Source organism: Prinia subflava, chromosome 3, assembly GCF_021018805.1.
Source record: "Prinia subflava isolate CZ2003 ecotype Zambia chromosome 3, Cam_Psub_1.2, whole genome shotgun sequence".
NCBI lineage: Eukaryota > Metazoa > Chordata > Aves > Passeriformes > Cisticolidae > Prinia > Prinia subflava.
The window spans coordinates 47,829,616-47,853,246 of record NC_086249.1 but is presented as its reverse complement, the minus strand read 5'-3'; the positions used below and the strand labels follow the sequence as shown (position 1 = coordinate 47,853,246).

General features: G+C 36.3%; 1 protein-coding gene across 2 annotated transcripts in view; it reads left to right on the top strand.

The window, feature by feature from the left end:
• NAA16 (N-alpha-acetyltransferase 16, NatA auxiliary subunit) overlaps nt 1–23,631 on the top strand; it is a 61,920-nt gene that overhangs the window by 8,778 nt on the left and 29,511 nt on the right. For both annotated transcript variants that reach the window (XR_010079657.1, XM_063392169.1), the window contains exons 2-9: nt 2,696–2,780; nt 5,013–5,117; nt 5,689–5,846; nt 6,910–7,044; nt 12,953–13,106; nt 14,605–14,724; nt 16,863–16,958; nt 20,474–20,580. Coding sequence is in view for 1 of the 2 variants with exons in the window: in XM_063392169.1 (XP_063248239.1) it covers nt 2,696–2,780; nt 5,013–5,117; nt 5,689–5,846; nt 6,910–7,044; nt 12,953–13,106; nt 14,605–14,724; nt 16,863–16,958; nt 20,474–20,580 (960 nt within the window). In the remaining variant the exon portion in view is untranslated. The remainder of the gene's footprint in view (nt 1–2,695; nt 2,781–5,012; nt 5,118–5,688; nt 5,847–6,909; nt 7,045–12,952; nt 13,107–14,604; nt 14,725–16,862; nt 16,959–20,473; nt 20,581–23,631) is intronic.

The window sequence follows — 23,631 nt, the reverse complement described above, 5'->3', positions numbered from 1 at the left end:
ATAAATGAGATTTTTGCCAGACAAGGTAGCATCCTTTGAGCAGAAGTTCTGGATAACATTTTTGCCTTGCCAGTTTCTCTTTGAGGTTTCAAGTGTGTGAACATTCATGCTTTGTTTTTAGCTTTAGCAGAAAATGATTGCCATGAAGGGGTGATGGGGAACATCACATTAAGTACTACAGATAAGACAGTTAAAAAAACCTCAGCAAATTAACTTGAGCTTTTAGTGTACCAAAGACTTAATGCAGTGGGACAGATTCTAGTGAATGCATTTCAGCCATGTTTGTCCTGGTAAGTGAAAGACTTGAGAACACATATGGAGACATCAGGCTTTCCAACTATGGAATGTCCATGTGTGCTACAAGGACCTGAAAGGAGGCTCTAGTAACATGGGGATTGGTCTTTTCTCCTAGAAGCTTCAGGAGAAGAGCAAATGGCCTCAAGTTGCACCAGGGGAGGTTTAACATTTATATGAGGAAAAATTTCTTCACCTGAAAGGATTGTCCAGCATTGGAAGAGGCTGCCAAGGGAAGTGGTTGGATCACCAGTCCTAGAGATATTTAAAAGATATATAGATGTGGTACTTAGGGACATGGTTTAGTGGTGAACTTGGCAGTACTGGATTAAAGTTTGGACTTGGGGCTCTGAGATCTTCTGTCAACCTAAATTAAGGATGCTGGTTGTCTTATCAGCAAGCCAAAAAACTGAATATTGAACTTACATTTCCTGTCATTGTGGAGTGCATCAATTTCTCTCTCCCATTCATCTCTCGGGCTTTAGAAAATATGATCTTGTCTGTCCTCCAAAAATCACATTTATCTCTAATTATCTTCAATTCAGTTCTTATTCTAGGTCTGAGACTGAGCTCTATAGGATAAAAATGTCAGAACAAGGATAATGGATCTGATTTTCTCCAGTAGTTAATCTATTTTAAATGCACACTTGACTCAAATAGCTTCTAGTTAAGCACTGCTGTATATTTGGGGTCTCACTCAACATTGCAAGAGTTGTAGAACTGTGAATGAATGTTCACTATTGCTACATTTTTAGGCGTACTTGAATTAGTTTAGAAAACATACTTAGCACTTGTTGGTATTCTCCTAGGATTCTTTAAAAATTATACTAAGCATCATAAGTTAACAAAGAGAGTAGATGAATAGGAGAATTTCACCTTCCCCTAGAGGAGACTCCAAGTTTTGCCACAGCCTAGGTTATTTGTGGTAAAAGACGTTGAAACCAGTTCTCAGTTTAAAAAATGTCAGAGCTTTTCTGTTGCTGTTGTTTAAATGTGAATTCCCATTGTGTAACTGTTTGCTTCTGATGGGAACTCTCTGGCCATCCTGCCGAAAGTCAGTCAGTCAGATCAACCCAGTCTGATATCAGGGTCAGCCCTCTTTTGTTTTGAGAGCTGATTTTTGGTGACCTCCAAGGGTTCCTGCTGACCTAAATTATTCTATGATTTAATCTGCACTTAGTCATGGTTAACTGCAAGTGTCTTGAGTTTCAGGCAACAAGAACCTAAAAACTGTCTGCATTTAGCCCTTCCTCACAGACTGGGGGAAGACCCTTGTTTTGCTGCCTTAGCCAACCACCCCAGAGTGAGCCTAGGTGTGTTTCTGTATTGCTTTTACCCTGTGAAGTAATGGGATGATCTGCAAGGGAGTTACTTTCTCTGTATTAATTTAACACAGATTTTGCCTTTGTGCTGGAAGATTGATGGAGTGGGAATGATCTATGAGAGAAAGCACTGCTAAAGCACTCAAGCACGTAACTGAACTGACATATCTTTTCCTGAGAATAGCTATCTCAATTACAGCAGGACAATACTCCTTATTGACCAGAAGTGGTGCCAAGTTAAGCCTGGTTTGGTGGTTTTCCTACATTTGAAAAGCTTAAGTGACCTCAAAGCATGACCACTTTCATGCTTACTGACACACAAGCATGCCTTTAACTGCTTTAAACAGATTTGTTTTAGTGATTCACTGTAGTGATCAGTAATTGCTTTAAATTACCAAAACCTTAGTGATTTAGGTAATACCTTCCTAAAGAGGAAAAAGGACCTACATTCACATTTTGTTTCTTCCATATGTTCCCACAGTTGAACCACACTGTTTGCCAGTTTGCTTAGTAATTAGGTAAACTGATACTTCTGTATCAATTTCTGAGGTTATGATAAGTCTGTCCTACTTCATGGTTTCTCTCTTCTTTCCAAAAGTCTATGTTGGCAGCTAGCAAAGTCTCCTGTCTTGAGATGTCTTGTTCTGGGAAGTCACTAGGCCAGGGAAATGGGATTTTGAAAGGAGTGTGTAAACTCGGAGATTAATTCTCCTCAGAAGTTCTGTTGAGTCAAGATTTCTAACTGTGCTTTCTCTTTTAAGAAATTTAAATTTAAGAAGAAGAAATCAAAAAGAAATTTCTATTTAAGAAATACTTCTGAATTGAAGTAGATATTGGTACTTCCCTGTCCTATTTCTGTTGAGAATGAATTACTTTTTTAAAAAAAGTGGACCATGAGAGTATTTGTTGCATGTTCTAAATGCTAAGAATAGGCAATTTAATACAAATAGGTATATTTGCCTACAGTTTGTTAGTGATCTGATCACCATACCTTACTGGATGAATGACTACATTTGTAATATGTTCAAGTACTGTGGTTTTAAATGCATTTCAGTGATTGTATTTCACCTCTTTTACAGAAATGTTACGAACAAAAACAGTACAAAAATGGACTCAAGTTCTGCAAGATGATTCTTTCTAACCCAAAATTTGCTGAACATGGAGGTAACTGCAGACTCAAGATTTTTTTTTTTTGTCTCCTGTCAAGAGCTTAAATGTATTATCTATATCATACTATTAGGAAAGAAAAGAGCCTATTGTGGAGTGTGATTCTGTTATGACTGAGTAATTACTCTGGATTTTCAGTCTTTGTGCATTCAGATCAGGTTTCCCCTTTGCCTCAGTCAAACACTCCTGTGCAGTGGGATGTTGAAGATGAAAATATATGGTGGAGGCAACACTTTGGTGAAGCTTCCAGCTTGCCTTTCTAGGTTTCTGGGTCTGAATGCTAGAGTGGGTTTTTCTTATATTCCTATTTAAAGCAAGCCCAGCCTTTTTTTGAATATTATATGAACGTGTTCTGCCAATAAATTAAAAATCCGGAGGGTTTTTTGTCAAGTTTGTAGTCTTAAATTTTCTATACTGCATACCAAGTTGCTGCCTAAAGGGAGTAGAGTAAAGTGTAATACTGTTGCTGTTAATACTTGAAGCTGAAGGCAGAACCTGGTGATCTTGCTCTCATAAATATTGTAAGAAACAGCAGCAGAATATTGCTTCTATTTACATCTGTTAAATTCTATTTACATTCTCAATAGGATACTCTAGTCTTACTGGATTACGGGTTTCTGTTATATTATTCAGACAATCATTCCTTCTGATACAGTGAATATTTTTTGGTTTTTTTTACTCTTGAAGCAACCTGAGTGTGCATGTACTGTGTCAGTAAAATTATTTTCCTATTTGATGTTATCAAATCTTGTCAAAATGTTTGACTAATCATTTTCATGCTTCCATCCATGTCTGCTTTGTTATCTTCATTACTTCCCTAGAGATAAAAGTAGGTTTTTTGTTGCTTCAAAGCTCAAGTGGTTTGTTCAGCTCTGACCTAATGCATCTCTACTAGCACTTCTGTTTTTATAATATCTCAGTATACAGGTCTGTCTTTTTTTCTATTGCTGCCTCTTCAACTTTTCCAGGACAGCTAGCTGCCTTGGCAATCCACGTACTACGTGGATTTGAGCCATTAATGGCTTTGAAGCTTGGGAGGAAAGCCTGGAGTGAACAGCTGAAGCAGAACTAAGCCAGCCAGTGAAGTGATCTGATGGAAAGCTGCACTTGTCACACTTAGCCTCAGAGAAAAGGAGTTTCAAAAGTTTAGTGAGAAGGTGGCAAAACAGATGGATTGGTGTGGTTATCTCTCGTGTTTGTGGAGGCAGGATTAGCTTGCTCCCATTGCCACAGTGTGGATATCCTTTTTCAAACATCCTAATATTATTTGAAAGGTGTCATTCTGGCTTTCTCTGTTCTTACAGTGTGGGTATAGGACAACTGAAAAACAACAACAACAACAAACAAACCCTTGACTAATTTTGGGTCATCACTCACTTGTAAATGTACTGTACAGGAAAGTGTTAAATGGGTCTATCAGTAAAACTTCTAACTGCTGTTACAGCTGACCTTTAGATCAGTCTGTTGCCATTAATACTGGGGAAGAGGTTGTAGTTGGAAGAAAACCAGAGCATTATGATGAAAAAAGTGACTAATCTTTTGGCAGGGACCAAAACAAGTGGCCTCTTGTTTAACAAAAAACCTGAAATATGAATCTGGAACAGCTTGGAGGCATAGTGCATGCATTACATGCAACTTGCTTGTCTACTGTGTGCCTTGAGGAATGGAGGAAGAAGGAGAGCAGTAGTCATACCGATGTGCTGATTGAAGTCTTGTGTCTCTCAGAATGTTGATTAAAATGTTACTGCACTGAGGTCTCTTACACTCCTAATACGGTAGCAGTAAATATGCTTCCCTTAACTAATGCTTTGTAAGAAGTCTGTAACAGGGAAACTGACTCTGACAGATTTGTTTCTTGTGGTGTGACACAGCCTTTTTTCCCTTGATCTTTGCATCTAGAACTTTAATACACATTGAGGAGCTCTCTAAATTTGCTTTAGCTTATTGTTAACTCCCTCGAAGCCTGCTAAGTGTATTTTTTAATTAATAGACGTTTGTGTTGTCTGTGTTCATCACATCTGTATGATGCTCTACAAGTGGTCTTTTTAAGACCAGTTTTGAGAAAGGAAATGCTTCCATGGAATAGTCTTCAGCTGTGCTAGGCTGATATACCAATCTAAATTTGTATTGTAATGGGGGGCTTCACTGTGTAACAACTTCAAAGGCTGTGCGCACTGTGAAGTGGGCATATGGGAAGTCAGAAACGTAAGTATCTGATGCTTCTTACAGAGACACTTGCGATGAAAGGACTGACCCTGAACTGCTTGGGGAAGAAGGAGGAGGCGTATGAATTTGTTCGCAAAGGACTTCGTAATGATGTGAAGAGTCACGTCTGTATCCTTTGGAGTACAAAGCCTGATTGGTTTTGCTGTGGCACACTGTTGATGCAAATCTAAGATCCTGAGATTGTGACAAAGACTTCTGATGGGCAAAATGCTAAGATCCCCTTTTGTCAGTGAATCAAATGAAGCTCTGGGTTTTTTCCTTACTATAAAATCTGGGGTCTTATTGAAGTTAGAGATAAGCAAGAGGGGAAAAGTAGAAAACATGCACAAATTCTATTGTTAGAATGAAACACTTCCGTGAGTAAGAATTCCTGCTGTAATTATGGTAGCATGTTTTAAACAACAAATTTGTGATTAACTCTTACAGTCTGGTGGAGTTTGGATAATTTAATTTGTATAACAATGCTCAGGGAGTCACAAATGTGACTTAAGCAGTAACGTCTCATTAAAAAAATATTTAGAAGTGTTTAATATTTTACAGTGGTTTAGTAAAGTCTGGCTGCAATAATCCATCTTCGTTTGTAAGGGTACTGATCTTCAAGGAAGTTGTCAAGTTGTTTGGCCTGTAACTGCAGTTACTTTGTGAAAATTGTAAATGTATCTTCCTTAACCTGCATTAGGTTGGCATGTGTACGGTCTTCTGCAGCGTTCAGATAAGAAATATGATGAAGCCATCAAGTGTTACCGGAATGCACTCAAACTAGATAAAGATAACCTACAAATCTTGAGAGATCTCTCTCTGTTGCAGATTCAGATGAGGGATTTAGAAGGGTATAGAGTAAGTATTCTGTTTGAATTCCCACTTGTTGCTGTTAGCCTTCTCTTTTTCTATTCCACTGTGAAACCTTTTATTGGTGGTATTTCTGTTGCCTATCTTGTTCTGATTCAAAAATGTTTTAAGCTATTGTTTAGGAAAGCAGGAAAAGATACTGCAGTAAAGCTCTGTATAAGTTCGAGAGCAGAACTAGAAATATTTGTTCTCTGCAATTGGGTTCACTAGTCACTTTGTAAAAGTAGTTCTTAACTCATTTTTTACTAAAATAGTAAGAAAAAGGGACAATACTTAAATTAGCAAGTACTTACCATGCAATTGTGAACCCTACAAACAGTGTTTTGATTGCAAATGCTGAAGGTATTTTTAATAAGAAATACACTATCGTGTTTCCTGTTAGTACGTGGGTAACTTGCTCCCGCAATGACTGATTCTGGAATCCCAATGATGATTATTATTGTATATAAAACCTTAAAATTTGTCCAAAACCAGCGAGTAGTTTCAAAATGATTGAACTGATTTGTCTGTCTCATGTGAAGTAGAGGACTGGACTTGGCATTAGCTGGTCTCCTTACTAAGGATGTTAATTCTTGTGAATTTGCTAATGCAAAGGGAAAACAGAATGGCTGACCTGAGGATATGATTTGACTCAGGAAGAAGTTCTGAGAAGTATTGCTGTAGTGTGTGAGGACCTTCTGCCTAGGAGAGTGACTGCCACTCTTTCAGTGGCAGTGAGCTCCTGTTTACTGGTGGAAAGGGTTTTCTGAGATTTCAAAGCTCTGTCTTTGGAAATAATTCAGGCCCTTAGGAGGTGCTCTTGAAAATGACATGTTCTGTGTCTCCACAAATAAATTTTCTGCTTTGTTCCATGACTTGTGTATTTAGAATGTAACCTCCAGATTTATCAAATAGAAATACGCTGCTTTTCCCCATGCTGTTAGAATTTCAAAGGTTGTCTAGGGCTTTTAAAAGTTATTTTAAAATATTAGCTGTCTTGGTGTTAAATCATGATAAGTGTGTAGTAACTCTGGTTAAAGATTCTTCTTTTAAAATTGCTTTTTTACTGAAGGAGACAAGATACCAGCTACTTCAGCTGCGCCCCACACAACGTGCTTCCTGGATTGGATATGCCATTGCATACCACTTACTAAAAGATTATGATATGGCCTTAAAATTACTTGAAGAGTTCAGGAAAACCCAGCAGGTAAGATTTCCTGGTCTGGAAAGAGCACTTTTTGTATAAGGGATAGAATCTGAGGGATTAATTCTTTGGAAATAGAACTCAATTATGAATTAGGAATAAATGTGTTATTTGTAAAGCTTTCTGCTTTGAGCAGAAAGATTTCCAGGAGCTTAGCAGCAGACACAAATTATACAGGAATACTTTCCATCCCTCTCAATAAAGTGTTAGGGTTGGAGATATGAGTAGTATCATGCAGAGTAACTTAATGTTTGTGAGACTTACAGCTAGAAAAAACCTGTGATGATCCTGCTCCTGGACAAAAGATGAAACTACAGAAAATACTTCAATATCTTGGATGTGCTCATTTGCCCTTTTTCCTGCCATAGTCTGGATGCCATTACATCTTTACAAAGAATGAAATATTGTCAGTGGTTTTATGCATCTGTATATAGTACACTTAAAATCAATGCTTGGTGTCAGAGTAACATGAACGTGTAGCTGAAAATTCTTTGATCAGACTTGGTGTTGCTGAGACCTGAGTAAATCAAATGGTACAATCCTAACATCATGAGTATAACCTTTTTGAGAGAGACTGTTCCCTTGTTCTGTTAGTGGCAATGCAGAGCTATAAAGTCTAAATTAGCAGAACAGGGTGGATGTGTTGAGTATTCTGTAATGTGGAAAGAAAGAAACATGTTTATAGGTCCATTCAGCTGGGGAGGCATCTTGGAAGTACTGTGTAAAAATACTAAGATAATACATGACATCTAGATTGTGTTTTTAAAACAAAAATCTCATATCCTTTCTGAGTTGTGGGATTAAGTGTAAGAAAGGAAATAAATGGCTAGGAGAGACCAGTGTTTGTCTTGATCACATATCGTGGTCAAAAAAAAGAATGTTGCATGCTGGATATATATAGCTTGATATTTCAAAAGAGCTGTAACTTCAGCATTGGATAAAAACTGGAAAGAATAAGTTTTAATTAAAATTGGGTCTTCTTCTGTGAGTGTTTGACACCCAAAAAGTCATCATTCTCAAATGAGTCAGCAGCACCCAGTCTGAGTTTGGTGTCAAAATGACTGATTTAGAAAGAATATATAGTAGATGGAAAAACAACAAATGTGGCATCAGAAACTGAGGCTCTTCGAGGACTAAGAGAGCTTAGTAGTGATATTGGCCCCTTGGAGAGAATGGAAGTGATATTAGTGTTGTCTTTTCTAAAAGGTTGTGTGTAAATATGGTTGTTTGAGGGCTGTCATGATACACTGTTCAGTCTAGTGACTAAGCCAGATTTAAATACTGTAGATGAATGTATTATATTGGTTGAGTCTGCTGTGCAAGTTACCACCAACTCAAATCCCACCCTAAAACAAAGATGAGCCTAAGATGAGCACAAGCACTGATGCCATTTTCTGATAAAACTGGAGATATTTGGGAAATTCCTATTGGTAAATAAGAAGGCTGTTTGTACTTGTACAATGAGCTGGTTTAACTGTTGATTAGCATCATGTTAGTCAGAGGCAAGTGGTGAAAAAGCTGCTTAAGCATTGAAGGACAGAAATATGCTACAAATGTTACTTAACATAGTTTTGTAGGAAATTAGTCCTGTAAAGCTGTCTTCTTTTTTTGGAATTGTTAGAGACAGTTAAGTGGTATATTGTCTTTTCTCCTCCAAAACACTAAAAAATGCATAGGAACATGTTAGTTCCATTTCTCTTGAAAATAGTCTTGTGCTTTGTTGTGCCCAGCTCTCTGATGAGTGCAGGCCCAGGTAGAACCCCAAACACTGGAGGGAGGGGATCAATGTGTTGCGTCCAGAACAGTCAGGAAAGCCCAGGCAAACTCACAGTTTCACCATGTGTTGGCTCTTCCACAGTACTCCCCAAATGTACTGGGTTTGCGTGTGTGGATTTTTTCAGTCCTGCAGTTAAAATGATCTAGTTCAGAACATTGCGTGGATCTTGAGGAGGTACACATCATGTTTACTTTCCTTCCCAAATCTTCCTTCTTGGCCTGTAGTTGGTATGCATTCAACTTGATAAATGAACTTCTGTGATGGACTTCACAGAATATTGCATGTGACTGCAATAGAAGAGTGGTAGTTTAAAAGGAGGATTGAAAGACTGGAGGGGATCCAAATGTCTTGTGAGCAGGACTCTTCAACAATCAGATGTTTTTTAGTTTTATGGCAATCTGTGTTAGGCCTGATACTGTTTACTGTTCATGTTAATGAATAGACAAAGAAATGTAGCATGTTACATAAAACACTGCTCTCATAATAATTGATAAATAATGGTAATGTAGAATGATATTTATTTACTTGAATTACTCAGGCAGCTCTGTCCTTTCAGATGTGAATGCAAACAGCCAAGACCAAGCAGTAAAACTAAGAAAAAAATCAAGAAACTGTCATTTTAGTGATTGTAGATGAATACCTGAACATGCAGTATTACAAAATAATGCAGCTAATCTAGCTACAAGTTGTTGCCAAAATGAGCAATCTGAGTTTTTCCTGTGTGCTCACACCACTTCCTTGTGCACCACTGTCTGACTTGTGGAGGGTTGGTTCAGGAAGCCTAAGTGCCAAAAAGATAATCACTCTTTGGAAGGATTGATTGGCTGAACTGAACAACGGTGAGGTGAGAGGGGAAAGAGGAAGGAGAATAATAGAGGGAAGTGAGCTGCCTTTGTTGATCCAGACTGCAGTTAGTCTGGCTTAGTTTGCTGTAAAACTGTCCCTCGGGGCAAGCTTATGGGTGAAAAGTAAAATACACTCTTAGTTCTGACAGCAGGGATTTTATCTATAAAGCACTCATTACTGCGAGATCAAGACTTACTGATGAGCCTGTTGTCAAAAAAAGTTAGAAAATGAAAAGAAGAATATGGCAAGATGAGAAAGCTGTCTCTGAAGGGTAGAGAGTCTCTTTGTTTACTGTCAACAGAAAAAAGCCTAGGTGATTTTAGTACAAACTGTTTGCTGGGTTTGGGAAGAGTAATAGCTAGGAAGCTTGCTTAGCAGGGAAAATAAAGGAAGAAATAGTGTCAGGAAGTTGATCAACAAATTAAAGTGATAAATTACTTTTTATCATGGACAGTTTTATTCTAGTGGCTAAATTATCACTGGAAATGGGGAATTTTTTGTCTCTTAATGTATTAAGATCAATGTTGCCTGTCATCTGAAAGCTGTAAATTGGCCAGATGCACAATATCTCAGTCTAAAACAGGTTATGAGGTTAAAGTTAGACATCACTGCAGGAAATGTAACAGCTTGTGCTGTCCCAAGTTAAGTCAAAATTATGTAACAGTTTCAGAATTTAAATTTCAGGAACCAAGGTGTAAAACAGCTATGCAATTTGTTTTACTGTTGTATGTCCGGTTTTTCCTTTCTTCTTTTCCAGAACAATTTTTTATTCTTAATTTTTATTTTATTCCTAATTTTCGCATCAGGCCCACAAATACAGATATGGACAGAAAACCTCTGGAGTTTTGGGGGTCTGCTCTTAGGTATGTTTTGGCTGCATCTTGTCACATTCTGTCAGTGACACTTGTTAGAGGACCTGCGGTTGAAAAATTCGTCCTTCTTTGGTCCAGGAGGAGAGGAAGAAATTTCTTCTAAAACACCAGAACTGAGTTCAGGAGAAAGTTGGACATCTCCTGTTCAAGAATCATAACTCTTCTTGGGGGAGGGAGGAGTAAAGAGGAGGAGGAGCAGTAACAATCGTGTGGACATTCCCTTTATAGAATATATTATTCTTTATAAAACAATCTGATTATTCAGATTAACTACTGGAGTTGTTAACTGCTTGCCTTCTGATGAATTAAAGATTTAAATTATCATTAAATTGATGACTTTGAAGATGGACTTTTCTTAAATTTACTTTTAAAAATACTTTTCAAGTGGAGTGATAGTAAGTGCAGTATCTTTCTGCTGGATTTACTCTATGCATAAGAATAATTTAATTTGAAATTTTTATTATTATTATTTGATTCTGTGAGGGTTTTTTTGTTATCCTGCTGAGCCAAAACAGCCATGAGGAGGCTAGTTGTTTATGTATTGTGTATATTTTTTTTTAAGGAATTTTGGGTAATCTGTGTTTTGAAGGCCTAAAACCAATTCATGATGTGCTAAAAAGCTGGGCTACTTCTGGAATTTGGAATTTAGATATGTGTGTTGTGTTGGAGGAAAGGATATTTTTATGCGGAGGTGAAGGAGAAAGAACTAAATTGGTGCTGTGTAGTTTTGTTTCATGGTATTGCAGTGAGGATAAACAGGAAGACATGCTTAACCCCTGTTCCATGAGTCCATTCTGTGAAGCAGTTAAAAATGCATTCCTGGTAACAGTGTTTTGATTTGTGGCTAATATAGACTAAAAATTGAGCAAAGGTGGAAATGGAAGTGAAGCTGTAGATGAGAGCTACTTTGAGAAGTGGGTAGAATTTCATGCTACCTGCTGACTAGTATGTGTAAAGTATAGTCTTGTTCCATTACCAATCGTTTGCTATACTGTATTAGCTGCTAAAAAAAGTACTTGAATGATATTATTTTAATAGTAATGTTTATTGTCAGATACACAAATCTTTACAGTATTTTGTTATACTATCTTTCAGACCACTTATGTATAAAAGTAAATCTTTCTAAAAATGCCCAGTAGTACTGTAAAAGTTTGCTCTCAAAATCTGAAGAGCGTGCAATCAGAAATGTTAAATCCTATAAAGTCAGTTTGTGCTTAGGGAAGGGCTGGAAGCAGTGGTTTAGGACAGCATTCTTAATAAGAATGTTTCTTTCAGCCAGTGTAGTGTTTTGGCTTTTTATGTTGTTGTGTTTGATTTTTTTTTTTTTTAATTATTTGTCTCTAAAGTTCAAGGAAAAGTTTTTTTCAGGGAACAGAAAATAATAGTAAACTCTTTAATGGCCGATGTGACTTCAAAGTGTTGGTTGCTCGGGAAGAAACAAAGTATGTAGTGTAAGAGGAAAAAATATCATTAACCTTTGTCAAACTCAACTGCTTCTCATCTTTTATTATATAAAAAATCATGTGTAGATTTTAAGTCTGTCACAGTTTCTGTTGGGACAGTACATTTCATATAGTTTCATTGATCTGCTGGGCATTTTCGAGAGACTGCATTTTCTCTCTAACATTGTTGCAATTAGAGTAGTGTTTTGTGTATTAGTGAAGAGCATTTAGTATGAAAAGAATTACTGTAACTCTGGCAAGACTTTTCATGGCCTAAACCGCCTTAGGGAGTTATTTCTGAAAGGAGTAATTTTGAATGTCATCCTGCTTCCTTGGCTGTTGTAGCACTTCACGGTGGATGAGCCTGTAGTTGTACTGTGGCCTCTAGAAAGTCCTAGGTGTGTAACTGCAGGCAGACCTAAAAATAATTTTCTGTTGCTTCTGTATACTTGTGCACTGTATTTTCCAGGGGATTGAAGTTTAGTACAGAGAACACTTGGTTCAAGAGAAATAGTGTAAGTTTTTCTATCAAAAATTCCAGTTGTCGAGCCATGGATGGGTCATTCCTCTTGGAAATAGTTTGATCCAGAACTCTGGTATACTGAAAATGATACTGTTAGACCTCAGCCATCTGCTGTAGAACTTGGGTCAAAATTGGTGTGTAGTGCATAGGTGCTTCTGAAAGAAAATAAATGAGGATCTTTGCTTTCTCTCATATAATTCAGTTTTAAGCTTGCCACAGTGATAGAAAAAAGAGAAATAAAGGACTTCTTCTAAAATGTTAACTACAAAGGATATTCTTGAATGAATCTGATTTGATTGTGAGTAATGGGAATTTTACATTTTGAATGTTTAGATGGTGTATATAAACAGACCTGATTATGTTCTGTAGCTTAAATCTTGAATTCTGTAATACTGCATAAATCTGAGGTACACGTAAATGTTAGCTAATATGTTGTTTTCTTTCCCTCCAGGTTCCTCCTAATAAAATAGATTATGAGTATAGTGAATTGATTTTATATCAGAATCAAGTGATGAGAGAGGCAGATCTTTTTCAGGAGTCTTTAGAACATATAGAGACATATGAAAAGCAAATATGTGATAAATTAATAGTAGAAGAAATCAAAGGTAAGTCATTATTATTCTTCCCTTGGCCAATTTTGTTAGAAATTTTTGCTAATGGCTTTCAGATACGAAAAAGGAGTAAAAGGAAAAACATCCAACATGTAAAGTCTTTATTTATAACAATTATTGTAGGAAAACTGGCACCAACAGATTTACAATTTTGTGCACAAGCAATTAACTTTTCCTACCAAAGTGGATAGTCAGTGCAGGTAGTCTGTCTTGGGTTAGCACAGGAATAAAGAAAATCTCAGATGATATTGGTACACTGGAGTAGCTTTCCATAAATCAGAACTATGATAACCCAGTTTTAATCCTATGAAAAAGAATTTCATAAAGAATAAAGAATTTCATGAAGAATAAACACAAATTTTTCTTCCTTTTTGCTAAAGTATCAAGTTCTTGTTACCTTTTCAAGCTTCCTAATGCACTTGCTTATTGAAGTGAATACTGAAGTTGACTTTTTTGGTTAAAAATAACTCAGTTGTTTTGTGGATTTGAAGTGCTAATACTGAATTCTGAATATGTGTGTTCTTCAGCTACTCCTTGCTTGCACAGGTGTGGCAGGCTGACCCTGACCAGTGTGGTCAGCCCCACACAGCTGCCCACTCACTTCACCCAGCCTCACTTGTCAAAAAATAGGAAGAACAAAAGCAAGAGAACTTGTGCACTGAGATGAAGATAGCTTGAGGGATGGAAAGGGGAAGGAAGGAAATGAAACCTAAATCTTCAGCTGATGCAGTCTCTGTACACTTCCCACAGACTGATGCTCAGCTGGTCTCCAGACCATGGCTACCTGCCCCAACACTCCTCCTCAATTTTTATTGCTTAGTATGAAACTAAATGGCATAAAATATTTCTTTGACCAGTTTGGATCAGCTGTTAAGGTTGTGTCCATTCCTGCCTTATTGTCCACCCTGGTCTACTTGCTGGGTGGCAGAGTTGGAGTGAAAAGACAAAGCCCTGATATTCTACAAGTACCACTTAGCAGTGGTGGAAATGTTGGTGTATTTATGAACATTTTGTGACAAATCCCAAAACACAGCCCAGCATGAGCTGCTGTGAAGAAAACAAATTCCCTGCAAGCTACACCTGGTAGAACCATTCACTTAGTAGCAAACCAGTGTGATTTAACCGGTTAAAGACTGGTTAGTTGATGTGAAAAATGTGCTTATGTAAACAGCTTGATAAAAACTGATCTGGTTGTGTGATGAAATCCTGGAAGGAGGAGTTGCTTGTGTATTTGATGTTCCCAACAGCTATTTTAAATACTTAGATACAGACATACAAGTAGTCTTTGTTTTCACAGACGATGAATATTCTGAGCTCTATATGTGGTAGCTTCAAGTAGCATTTGTAACACACAGCAAATGCCTTTGGGAAAATAAGGCCTCTTTTTAAGAATCTGTGTAGCTTAAGAGCAATTTTATATATCTAGTATTGTAAACTTTACTCACCAGTGTTTTCTGGTGTAATTCATAGTTCTGTACTGTGTTTTTTCTAGGAGAGATGTTACTCAAGTTAGGAAGACTGAAAGAAGCTGGTGAAGTATACAAAGAGTTAATTGAGCGTAATGCAGAAAACTGGTATTATTATGAAGGCTTGGAAAAGGCCCTACAACCCAGTAAGTGAAGCTACACAGATGTAGTGAAAAGATGTATGATACAGGATACACTTAGAACTCTTGTTTGATATGGTACTGCTTTAGATTAGAAAGTTTTACTTGGCAGAAAATTATGTACCTTCTGATCTCGAATATTACGTGGTATGCTCTTTCATTTTTAAAATGTTCACTGAAAAACTTGTATGCATGAAAATATCAACAGTAAGTATTTATATTCTTGGAATTAAGGGTTGCATTTGCTGAGATGCTTAAATGAAGAACATTCCCTTGCTGCATGTGAACTTGGAAACCAAATGGCAATTAATTCCTGTCTGGTAGTTGATTGTCAGATTGCTATCATATACCACAAGATAAAATTGTAGTTTTGAAACTTGTTTAGGTGGTACCTCTTTCTAGGGGCGGGTAGGAAATACTCAAATATCTATTTAAGATGACCATTTAAGATGGACCATCTGAAAAAAATACCTTTTTTTCCTTTTTTTTTTAATTGGCAGTTTAGAAGGTAAAGGTGATAAATGTGTTAAAACCCTCATTGCTCTGGTGCCAGCTCATGTTTCTGCTATTGTGTTTTTCCAGAAAAAATAGCTCATTTTTCAAAGCTACAGTATTGCAAGTGTTTGTTATGTTAAACGTTTTGCAGTGATAACTTTCCAGAGTGTCTACATTTACACAGGAATGGTTTCTTTGTATTTAGTTTTTCATTAATTAGTGAAAGTTTATTGGAGTTATTCTGATGACATCATAAATCATAAGCTCTCAATTATATTATGTGTAGGTGTTACAGCTGCTTTGTATTTCTCAACCAACTTCCTTCTAGAAACTTTTACCATTAGGTCTCATGTGGTGTGAAAATACAGCTAGTGATTGGGTAATGAAAATTGTTAATTTATTGCATATATTCAGTGTAGTGTTCCCCTTGGAGTGGTTTTGCTGGTGTATTCATAGACTTGAATCACATGGTTATTTTCTCAGAAATTTTTTAAAATACCCAGGAACTCAGTTATTCTTTCTGATACAACAAATACGTTGATGAAAGCATGTAGTTTGTAACAAAAACACCAGTCCAGTAGTTTTTGACATATTAAAATCCTATGTAGACTAAAACTGTACTAATTCTATAAAACTAATAATGCTACTTTATTTTTTAGGTGTTCTTAGGACTATTTCCTCCCCCATGGTAAGTTCTGGAGCTCCAACTTGTGACTTCAATTAGGGATTTTATATGCTTTAGTTCCAGTCCAAACAATATTTTAGCATTACTTTTATAATTCTACGTCTCTTGGAGACACTGGGTAATAGATTCCCCCCTCTTCCCCAACATCTGAGCTCAGTGACAAGATAAACTGTTTTCCTTATTAAAGGAAGACAGATATATTTTATATATAAGTATTGAAGCCTTGATCTGTACATTCAGTTTTAAATTGTTTGATAAACTTAATATTTAAGAAAAAATGATTTTATTTATATAAAAATGGCATTTTAAAGCAAAAGATGAGTGTTATTTAAATTCTAACCACATTGGAGCTCCAAAGCATATTATGGGGGAAAGGGGAGGAGTGGGTAGAAAATCTTCAAGTAGCTTTATTTTTGTTAAACTTTGAGGTATAAAGAGTTCTGGTGCGCAGTACATCCACTGGCAGTATTGTACCCTGCTTTTGCTGTCACTATAATACAGGCATGCTTGGATAGTGTGCTATTTGTATACCTATGGTTTAGAAATGCAGCATGTTTCTCTGAATGCTTTTAAGTGTGTCTGAAATGGTTGCCTAGTGAAAAAAGGGTTAATTGAAGCCATGAATGTAGTACAATGTGTGAATGGGTCGGAAGAACATGTAACTGAAAGAAACCAAACTCCAGCTCTGTGTGATTGAATGTGCAAGGTAATGGTGCTGTTGACAGTTTATCCTTAGAGTGATTAATGCTGGTAGTTGTGTATTGTATATACAGTGTGTTCTCAGTACAGTTTTTGTTTATGATTAACTGGAAAAAAGTAACGTGAAATGCTTAAATTGTTCCAAATCAGCATAAGGAGTCTAGCTCATTTAATTCTCAATACTTTAATTCTCAACATTTAAAGACATTTAAAAGAATAGGTTTTAATGTCTGTTACTTATATCTATTGTATTTGCTGATAATAGGCACTTTAGAAGAGAGGCTTCAGATTTATGAAGAAGTTAGTAAAAGACATCCCAGAGCAGTTTCACCTAGAAGATTACCTTTAAACTTTGTTTCAGGTAACAAGTTGCATATCTGTTCTGTAATAGTTTTTTTCCCTATTTTTTCTGAAGTTATCAGGCTGTTTAATGTGTATTTAATACGTACTGTGTGTTCAATACCTACTTGAAGATGTAGACAAATCAAATGTATGCATTTCTCTTAGATTAGACAAAATTGTTTTATGTTTTAGGAGTTGATAGAAAAGCTTCATGCACTCAGATATATGAGCTATGTAATATTTGTGTTGATAAAACTACAGTACAGAATATGTAGATTGTAGGAATTCCTGTACCTAACTTTTCTGCTTTATGCAAGTTAAGAATCATGAGTTAAAATGCGGTGTATAGTACACTCTAGTTCAAGGTGTGAATGTATATGTATGCATACCCCTTCCTGTATATTTAATGTGCATACTTTTGCTGTAAAAATGTACACCTACTTTCTTGTAGAGACATTAGAACTTAATTTGACAACAAAATCTGCCTTTGTGCTGCTAATTTCAAAAGAAAAGGAAAAAAATATATGCAGTATTATGTAGCCCAAATTATTTAATTTTACAGCTAAGTTCTTTGTGACTTTGCCCTTTCAAAATTTGTTTTGAAATACAGTGCACAAATACCCTCAGTTTTGTAAGGAAAATGTGTATATACTTGTTAAAATAGAAAGCTGTGCTCATCTAAAATAGAGGGAAGGAGACTAAATGAAATGATAAATACCATAAAAATATCTAATTAGTGTGTAGCTGTCTAGCTGCTGAAACTCCAGTAGAAAACTTTTGGAAAGTACATAAGCTAGATATCAAGTGTCAAGAAATTTGAGATTAGCTGCAAATTCCCAACATACCTCCTCATACTTTTAAATTTATAAGGTTAGTTTTTAGTTTAGCTCATTTGCTGAGCATCACATTTGTTGGTACTTTAAAATGTTCCAGAGCACATCTAGTCTACTCCCCTGTTGCTCGTGTGTCTGAATGTGCACACACATTTCCTGCGTAAAATCAAAAGATTTTAACTGCTTCATAAGAAATTGCCACTTGTGCCTTGTACCATCTACCATACTTCAGTTTCTTTGAAGATACAGAGGCAAATTTTAAGGTATTTCACCTAGATTTCAAAAGCAGGATGATGAGTAATTGGGATTTTTTTAATGTAATAAGATTGTTATGGTAGCACAGCAAACAAGGAAACCTCCAAAATGGCTTTCCTATATCTTTATTAATGGTGTGTTTTGCTGTTTATTTCATTTCACTGTGTGTTTTGCTCTAGGTTGCCTTTATATCTGACAGTGTAGTTTCACAGCTGATGTTCTTATAAGTAGAAATCTGTAAGGTAACAAGAATTAATTACTCATGCTGTAACAATAGGACAAAAGAAAGCAAAATTCATTATTAGATTCATTATAAAATCTTGGCTACTTCCTATAGCTTTTTATAACAAATAAAAATTTCTCAGTATTAAAACTTGTTTCTGCTCACTTACTTATTAAGCCTATCAGGCATGAATGTGTAAGACTGTTTTCGATCCTGTAGAGATTAATCTATTTACTAAATGATTTTCTATGTTTACAAGTACAGGAGACAAGAATTTCTTTTGGTTGAAATTTGATAGTGAGAATGTGAAGATGTAGAAAGGAATATCTTTGCAGAAAGATATTTGCAAGTTTCGAAAGGATAGACTTTCTGGTTAAATACAATTACTGTTCTAGTGTGGTCACTGACCAGTTACAGCTGTCACTGTTTGATTCAGAATTAAATTACTCATGAAAATTCAAATACTCTAAAATCCAGGCTTATGTTAAAAGGACAAGTTCTTGTCCAGACCTTGCTGTGCATTGCATCTTAACCTTGTATTTGATACAAATCAGCTCCTTGATTGAGCTGGAAACCACCTTTATGGTGGAAGGCTGATCAAGTGTGTGTCCATGCAGTTTTAGATGTGTTTATGCTCCTGTGGTTAGGTGTGTGCCTCAGAGGCGAAATGTAACTTGGCTTCTTGTCATAGGTGGGTGCCCAGCTGTGTGCTTTTTTTTAGACTTTGTTTTAAAACTGTTCTGCTTTCTATAAGTAAATAGGTATTTAGTGGAAACTTGAATCTTGCTGTCCAAAATTTTAAATTATGATTCTTCTAGCAAGATAATAATTAGAACAATTCAACAGAAGAAGCTGAGATGGATTTTTTTCTTTATATAGGGGAGTTTCTGTAGTGTGAGACAACACATTTGTAATTAATCAGTCCGCAATAAAACATGTGCTTACAGTCCGGTTATGGATTCCCATCCACAGGTAGTAGGAGTTTCTATATACAGCAGTTAGATTTAGTACAGCAAGGTGCGAACGTGAATTACTTTCATTAGTCTCAGTGTTTATTAGCAACACTGCTGGTAACAGTGTAGGACAACTGAGAAGTGATAGAAGTAAATGAAAACCTTGTATACAAAGCAGTGTGTCTGCATTTTCTGAATATCTAAAAACAATATGTTAATCAAATTTTTAATGTGTTCTTATTGAAGTTAAGTTTATCAACAGTTTTGTCAGTTTTATGGGTGAATCTTAGTATTACAAGAAGTGTGCTACTTCCTTGTTGAGAAAGTTAGAGAAGTCCACAACAGAGGAGGCACTGAAGTGGGGAAAAAGTTCATCCCTAAGCAAAGCAAACAAAACAAAAAAACAAAAAAACAACAACAAAAAAACAACCACCTCCTCCAGCCTGCCCTCACCTCTCCCCTCAGGCTGAATCACAATCACTTTCATCATAGGAAAAAAACATGAACACCAGCAATTTTCCTGGCTGGATGTCTTATCTTTGAACTAAACTGCTTTTCCTTTGTTTTTAAACAGCATTTCTCGGAAAGGTAGCACTTACTGCAAGTATTGTAATTTTTAAGTGAAAATATAATTAGATCAGATTTTTAGCCTTCTGCAGTATATTTTGATACAGGTGATTCTGATATGGAGCTTATGTTTGTGAAGCAATAAATCTTGTTTCTAATTCCAGAAACAATCATACCACAAGTCATGTCCTACTAATAAAAATAGGACTACAAAAGAGGCAGAGGGTTCATTTAATCCGTCCTTCTTCCTCAAGTCAGAATACTTCGTCTGCACTACTCCTAACATGTTTGTCTAACTTAATCATAAAAACTTCCAATGATGGAGCTTTTGCGAGATCTCCATTTTTATGCTTAATATTACAGGGTGTTTTCAGTGTTAGTTTAAATAGCTTTTGCTACATCCTCTGTAGTCAGCACTTCATATTTTCTCTTTCTAATAAACTGCAGGTTTGACGACTGTTCCCATGTCTGCTAGCAGACTCTTAAACACTAGCAACTTAAACATTTTTCTCTGATTTTTTTTTTTTATTTTTCTTTTTAAATCTGGAGCATATTTGTGTCTTATTAAATAACAGGGAAGATTAAAGCCCTTAATTGCAATTTGTTAGTTCCTCTGTTATCCAGAGTTGCACAGCAGTTAGTGGATATATTTATATAACACTTGCAATCACTGACATATAACCAAACACGCTTTTGTTCCTAGGTGAAAAATTTAGAGAACTAACGGATAAGTTCCTGAGGGTTAACTTCAGTAAAGGCTGCCCACCCTTGTTTACCACTTTGAAATCTTTATATTACAATCCAGAAAAGGTAAAATTTAGTATTTATTTGGTTTTAATGAAGTCTTCTGTATTGAATTTGATAGACTATCTAAGCGTTTTTATGTAGCTTTTCCTGTAACCTACCAGTTAGTTGTTGAATGTATTTTTCCCTAATGTGCTATCTTATATGTAAATGATCACTTGATGTCAAAATGCTTGAAGTCAGATTGGTTCAGAGTGCAATGAAGTTCTTGAAAAATCAAAAATGGTCGTTAACTTTGTGTGCAAGTGTTACAGGATTCTTTCAACTTATGGTTTATGATGTCACCAGAAGTGAAGCTTTTAAAATAACAGGTGGCTATTGTTCTATGTACACTTCTGCATTGCATGAATACATTAGTATTTACCACAAAGGCTTGTTTCCTGTTTCAGTCTTTAGCTGAAACTTCAATGTATAATTCTTGTACTTCTAAACTCAGTTTTGGTGTAATTGTGTCGCATAAGAGCTATTGTTTCAAATGTAATTCTTCCTTCTAAACTTGATAGTAAGGTATACCAAAAATAAATTTTTGAACTAAGGCATGTTACTAAAATGTGTAGAAAACAGAATCATTCAGATCAGTCTCTTCAGATATCATCTTTGCTACAAACACTATGAGTATTCTAATCCATTCAGACTAGGTAAAAGGAGGGATTTGTATCTGCAAAAACCCTAAATACATGATGAAGCTTTTCAACCACAAGTGAATACTCCTTTATTTGGACTAAAATATTTAAGAAGTATTCTTCTTCTTTTGAAGAGTTTCTTTGCTAGTGTCCTAACATGTTCTTACATAACTTCTGTAATCTCTACTTTTTCCGTGGTTGAGATAGTGTTGGTAAATTCCAGTCTCATGTCGCAGTTTAACCACAACTGGCAACTTAAGTACCATGCAGCTGCTTGCTTACTTCACCCCTGCCTGATGGGAAGTAGAATCAGAAACACATAAACCATGTGGGCTGAGATAAGGACACCTTAATGTTGAGTCAAGATAAACTGTAATATTACTAATAATAGTAATGAAAAGGGGAGGGGGAAGAACAAAATTGAAGAGAAACAAGTGATGCACAGAACAGTTGCTCTCCATTCACTGACCAGTGCCCTGCCCATTGCTGAGTGGTGATTGACAGCTCACAGCCAACTTCCCCTGTTTATGTGCTGGCCGTGACACTGTATGATATGGAATATCCTTTTGGCTGCTTCAGGTCATCTGTCCTGGCCATGCTCCTTCTTGGCTTCTTGTGCCCCCGCTGCCTCACAGAGCCTGGGAACCTGAACAGTCCTCTGCTCAGTGTAAGCACACCTTAGCAACAAGTGACACATCAGTGTGTTGTCAGCATTATACTCATGCTGAGTTCCAAACACAGAACTGTACTGGCTGCTAAGAAGCAAATTAACTTTATCCCAGCTGAAAACAGGACACTTGTATAGTACAGGCTTTTCTACAGTGCCCACTTATTGCTAATGCACACTTATCAATGTAAATGAAATGGAATTGAAATTTTTTGCACTGTCATACACTGGGTCTCTAGATACAAGTACAGTCAATGTTAGGGAAGCTTTACCTCCGCGATTTGAAGCGTGAAGAATCTGGATGTTGAAAGATACGTATAAACTCATTTGGTATCTGAGAAGATTTTTAGCACTTGGGTAATTTTTGACATGATAGGTAAAAAAAGAGGGCTACCATATTTTGGGGCAGAGTTTACACAGAAAGGTGCCTTTCTGGTAGTTATATTCATTATATCAAATCAGTGCTGCTCAAAACTGCCAGCTTAATCCTAAAAAGTAATTATAATCAAGAGCTTCACCTTTTCTAAACATGCATGGGGTTTGTTTATGCTGCTAACTTCTGCAAAAGCATTTTTGTCACATTTCTGTACCAAGATAGGCTGTCTTTTACATTTCACTTGGTTGCGTTTACCTATAGCTGTAGTGTGACAGAAGAATCTTTGCAACTAAAAGAAAATTTAATTTTTGTCCCTGACAATTAATTTTAGATTTACTGAAATTTAGAGGTTGAGGGCAGAAAATTGTGACAAAGTAATGTGTGCTACATCTTCCAGGAAAATACTCTATTTTGGTATCTAATTTGTCGAAGTTGGAGCTTAGTACTAGCTTCTCACATAAATTACTTGTTTGGCTGAAAGAGGTTTGTAGTCAGTATTGTTTTATGCCTTCTAGAAAATACCTAGAAAAATTCTGATTTCTCCACCCGTTGGGAAGAAAGTTCCACTTGTGTTTCTTTGGAAACAGATGCAGTTTGGTGTGGTCAGCTGCAGCTGGATTTTGAAATTACATAGTTATGAAGACTTGATGAAAAAGTTGGTATTTAAGCCTAGGAAGTTCCTTCTTTCTAGAGCTCTGGGTGGGCTGTTATCTTTCATGAACAGCAAGGAGAAAAGACTGGTTGTGTAGACCAAGGCAAACATTTGTCCGATGTGTTCAGGGAGATGTTGATTATCTAATTGCTGTAAGTTGGTACTCAGCCTTTTGGCTGTGCTAGGTAGGTTTCTTCCCAAAGTATCTATTCCATGAGCACTTCATATCTATGAAACTAACATTGAGGAGGCTTTGCCAGCTGCTTCTTGAAAGAATTAATGAATGCCCCACCAAAAATAAAACTGGCATCACTGCAGTGCCAACTGGGTGCATGGGATGTTATTTTTTTCTGCTACTGAATTGGAATTTGTTTATATACTTGTGTGAATATTGGTATGGTGAAGGGTATGGGTTATAACTGGCTCTTCATCACTTCATAAAAGAATAAGTTTTACTGTTTAAGTAGGAAAGGGGGTTTTAATCTTCCTTCACAGTGTAAGTAGAATTAAGATCCTTTGGGTGAAGTCTCAGAAGGGTCCAATAAGTGGGAAATGTAAACTATTTGTTTCTTAAAGTAATCTTTAAGTTCTTTAAGTAATCTTTAAGTAAGTTTATTGCTGGAAGAAACCTTCTTTCAGCAGCCAAAGCCACAAGAATCTGAAATATGTTCAATAAAGAAAGACTGCCAAAAAGCAATAAAGCTCTGTATGTACTCAAAGACTTGTTTTGAAGTAGATC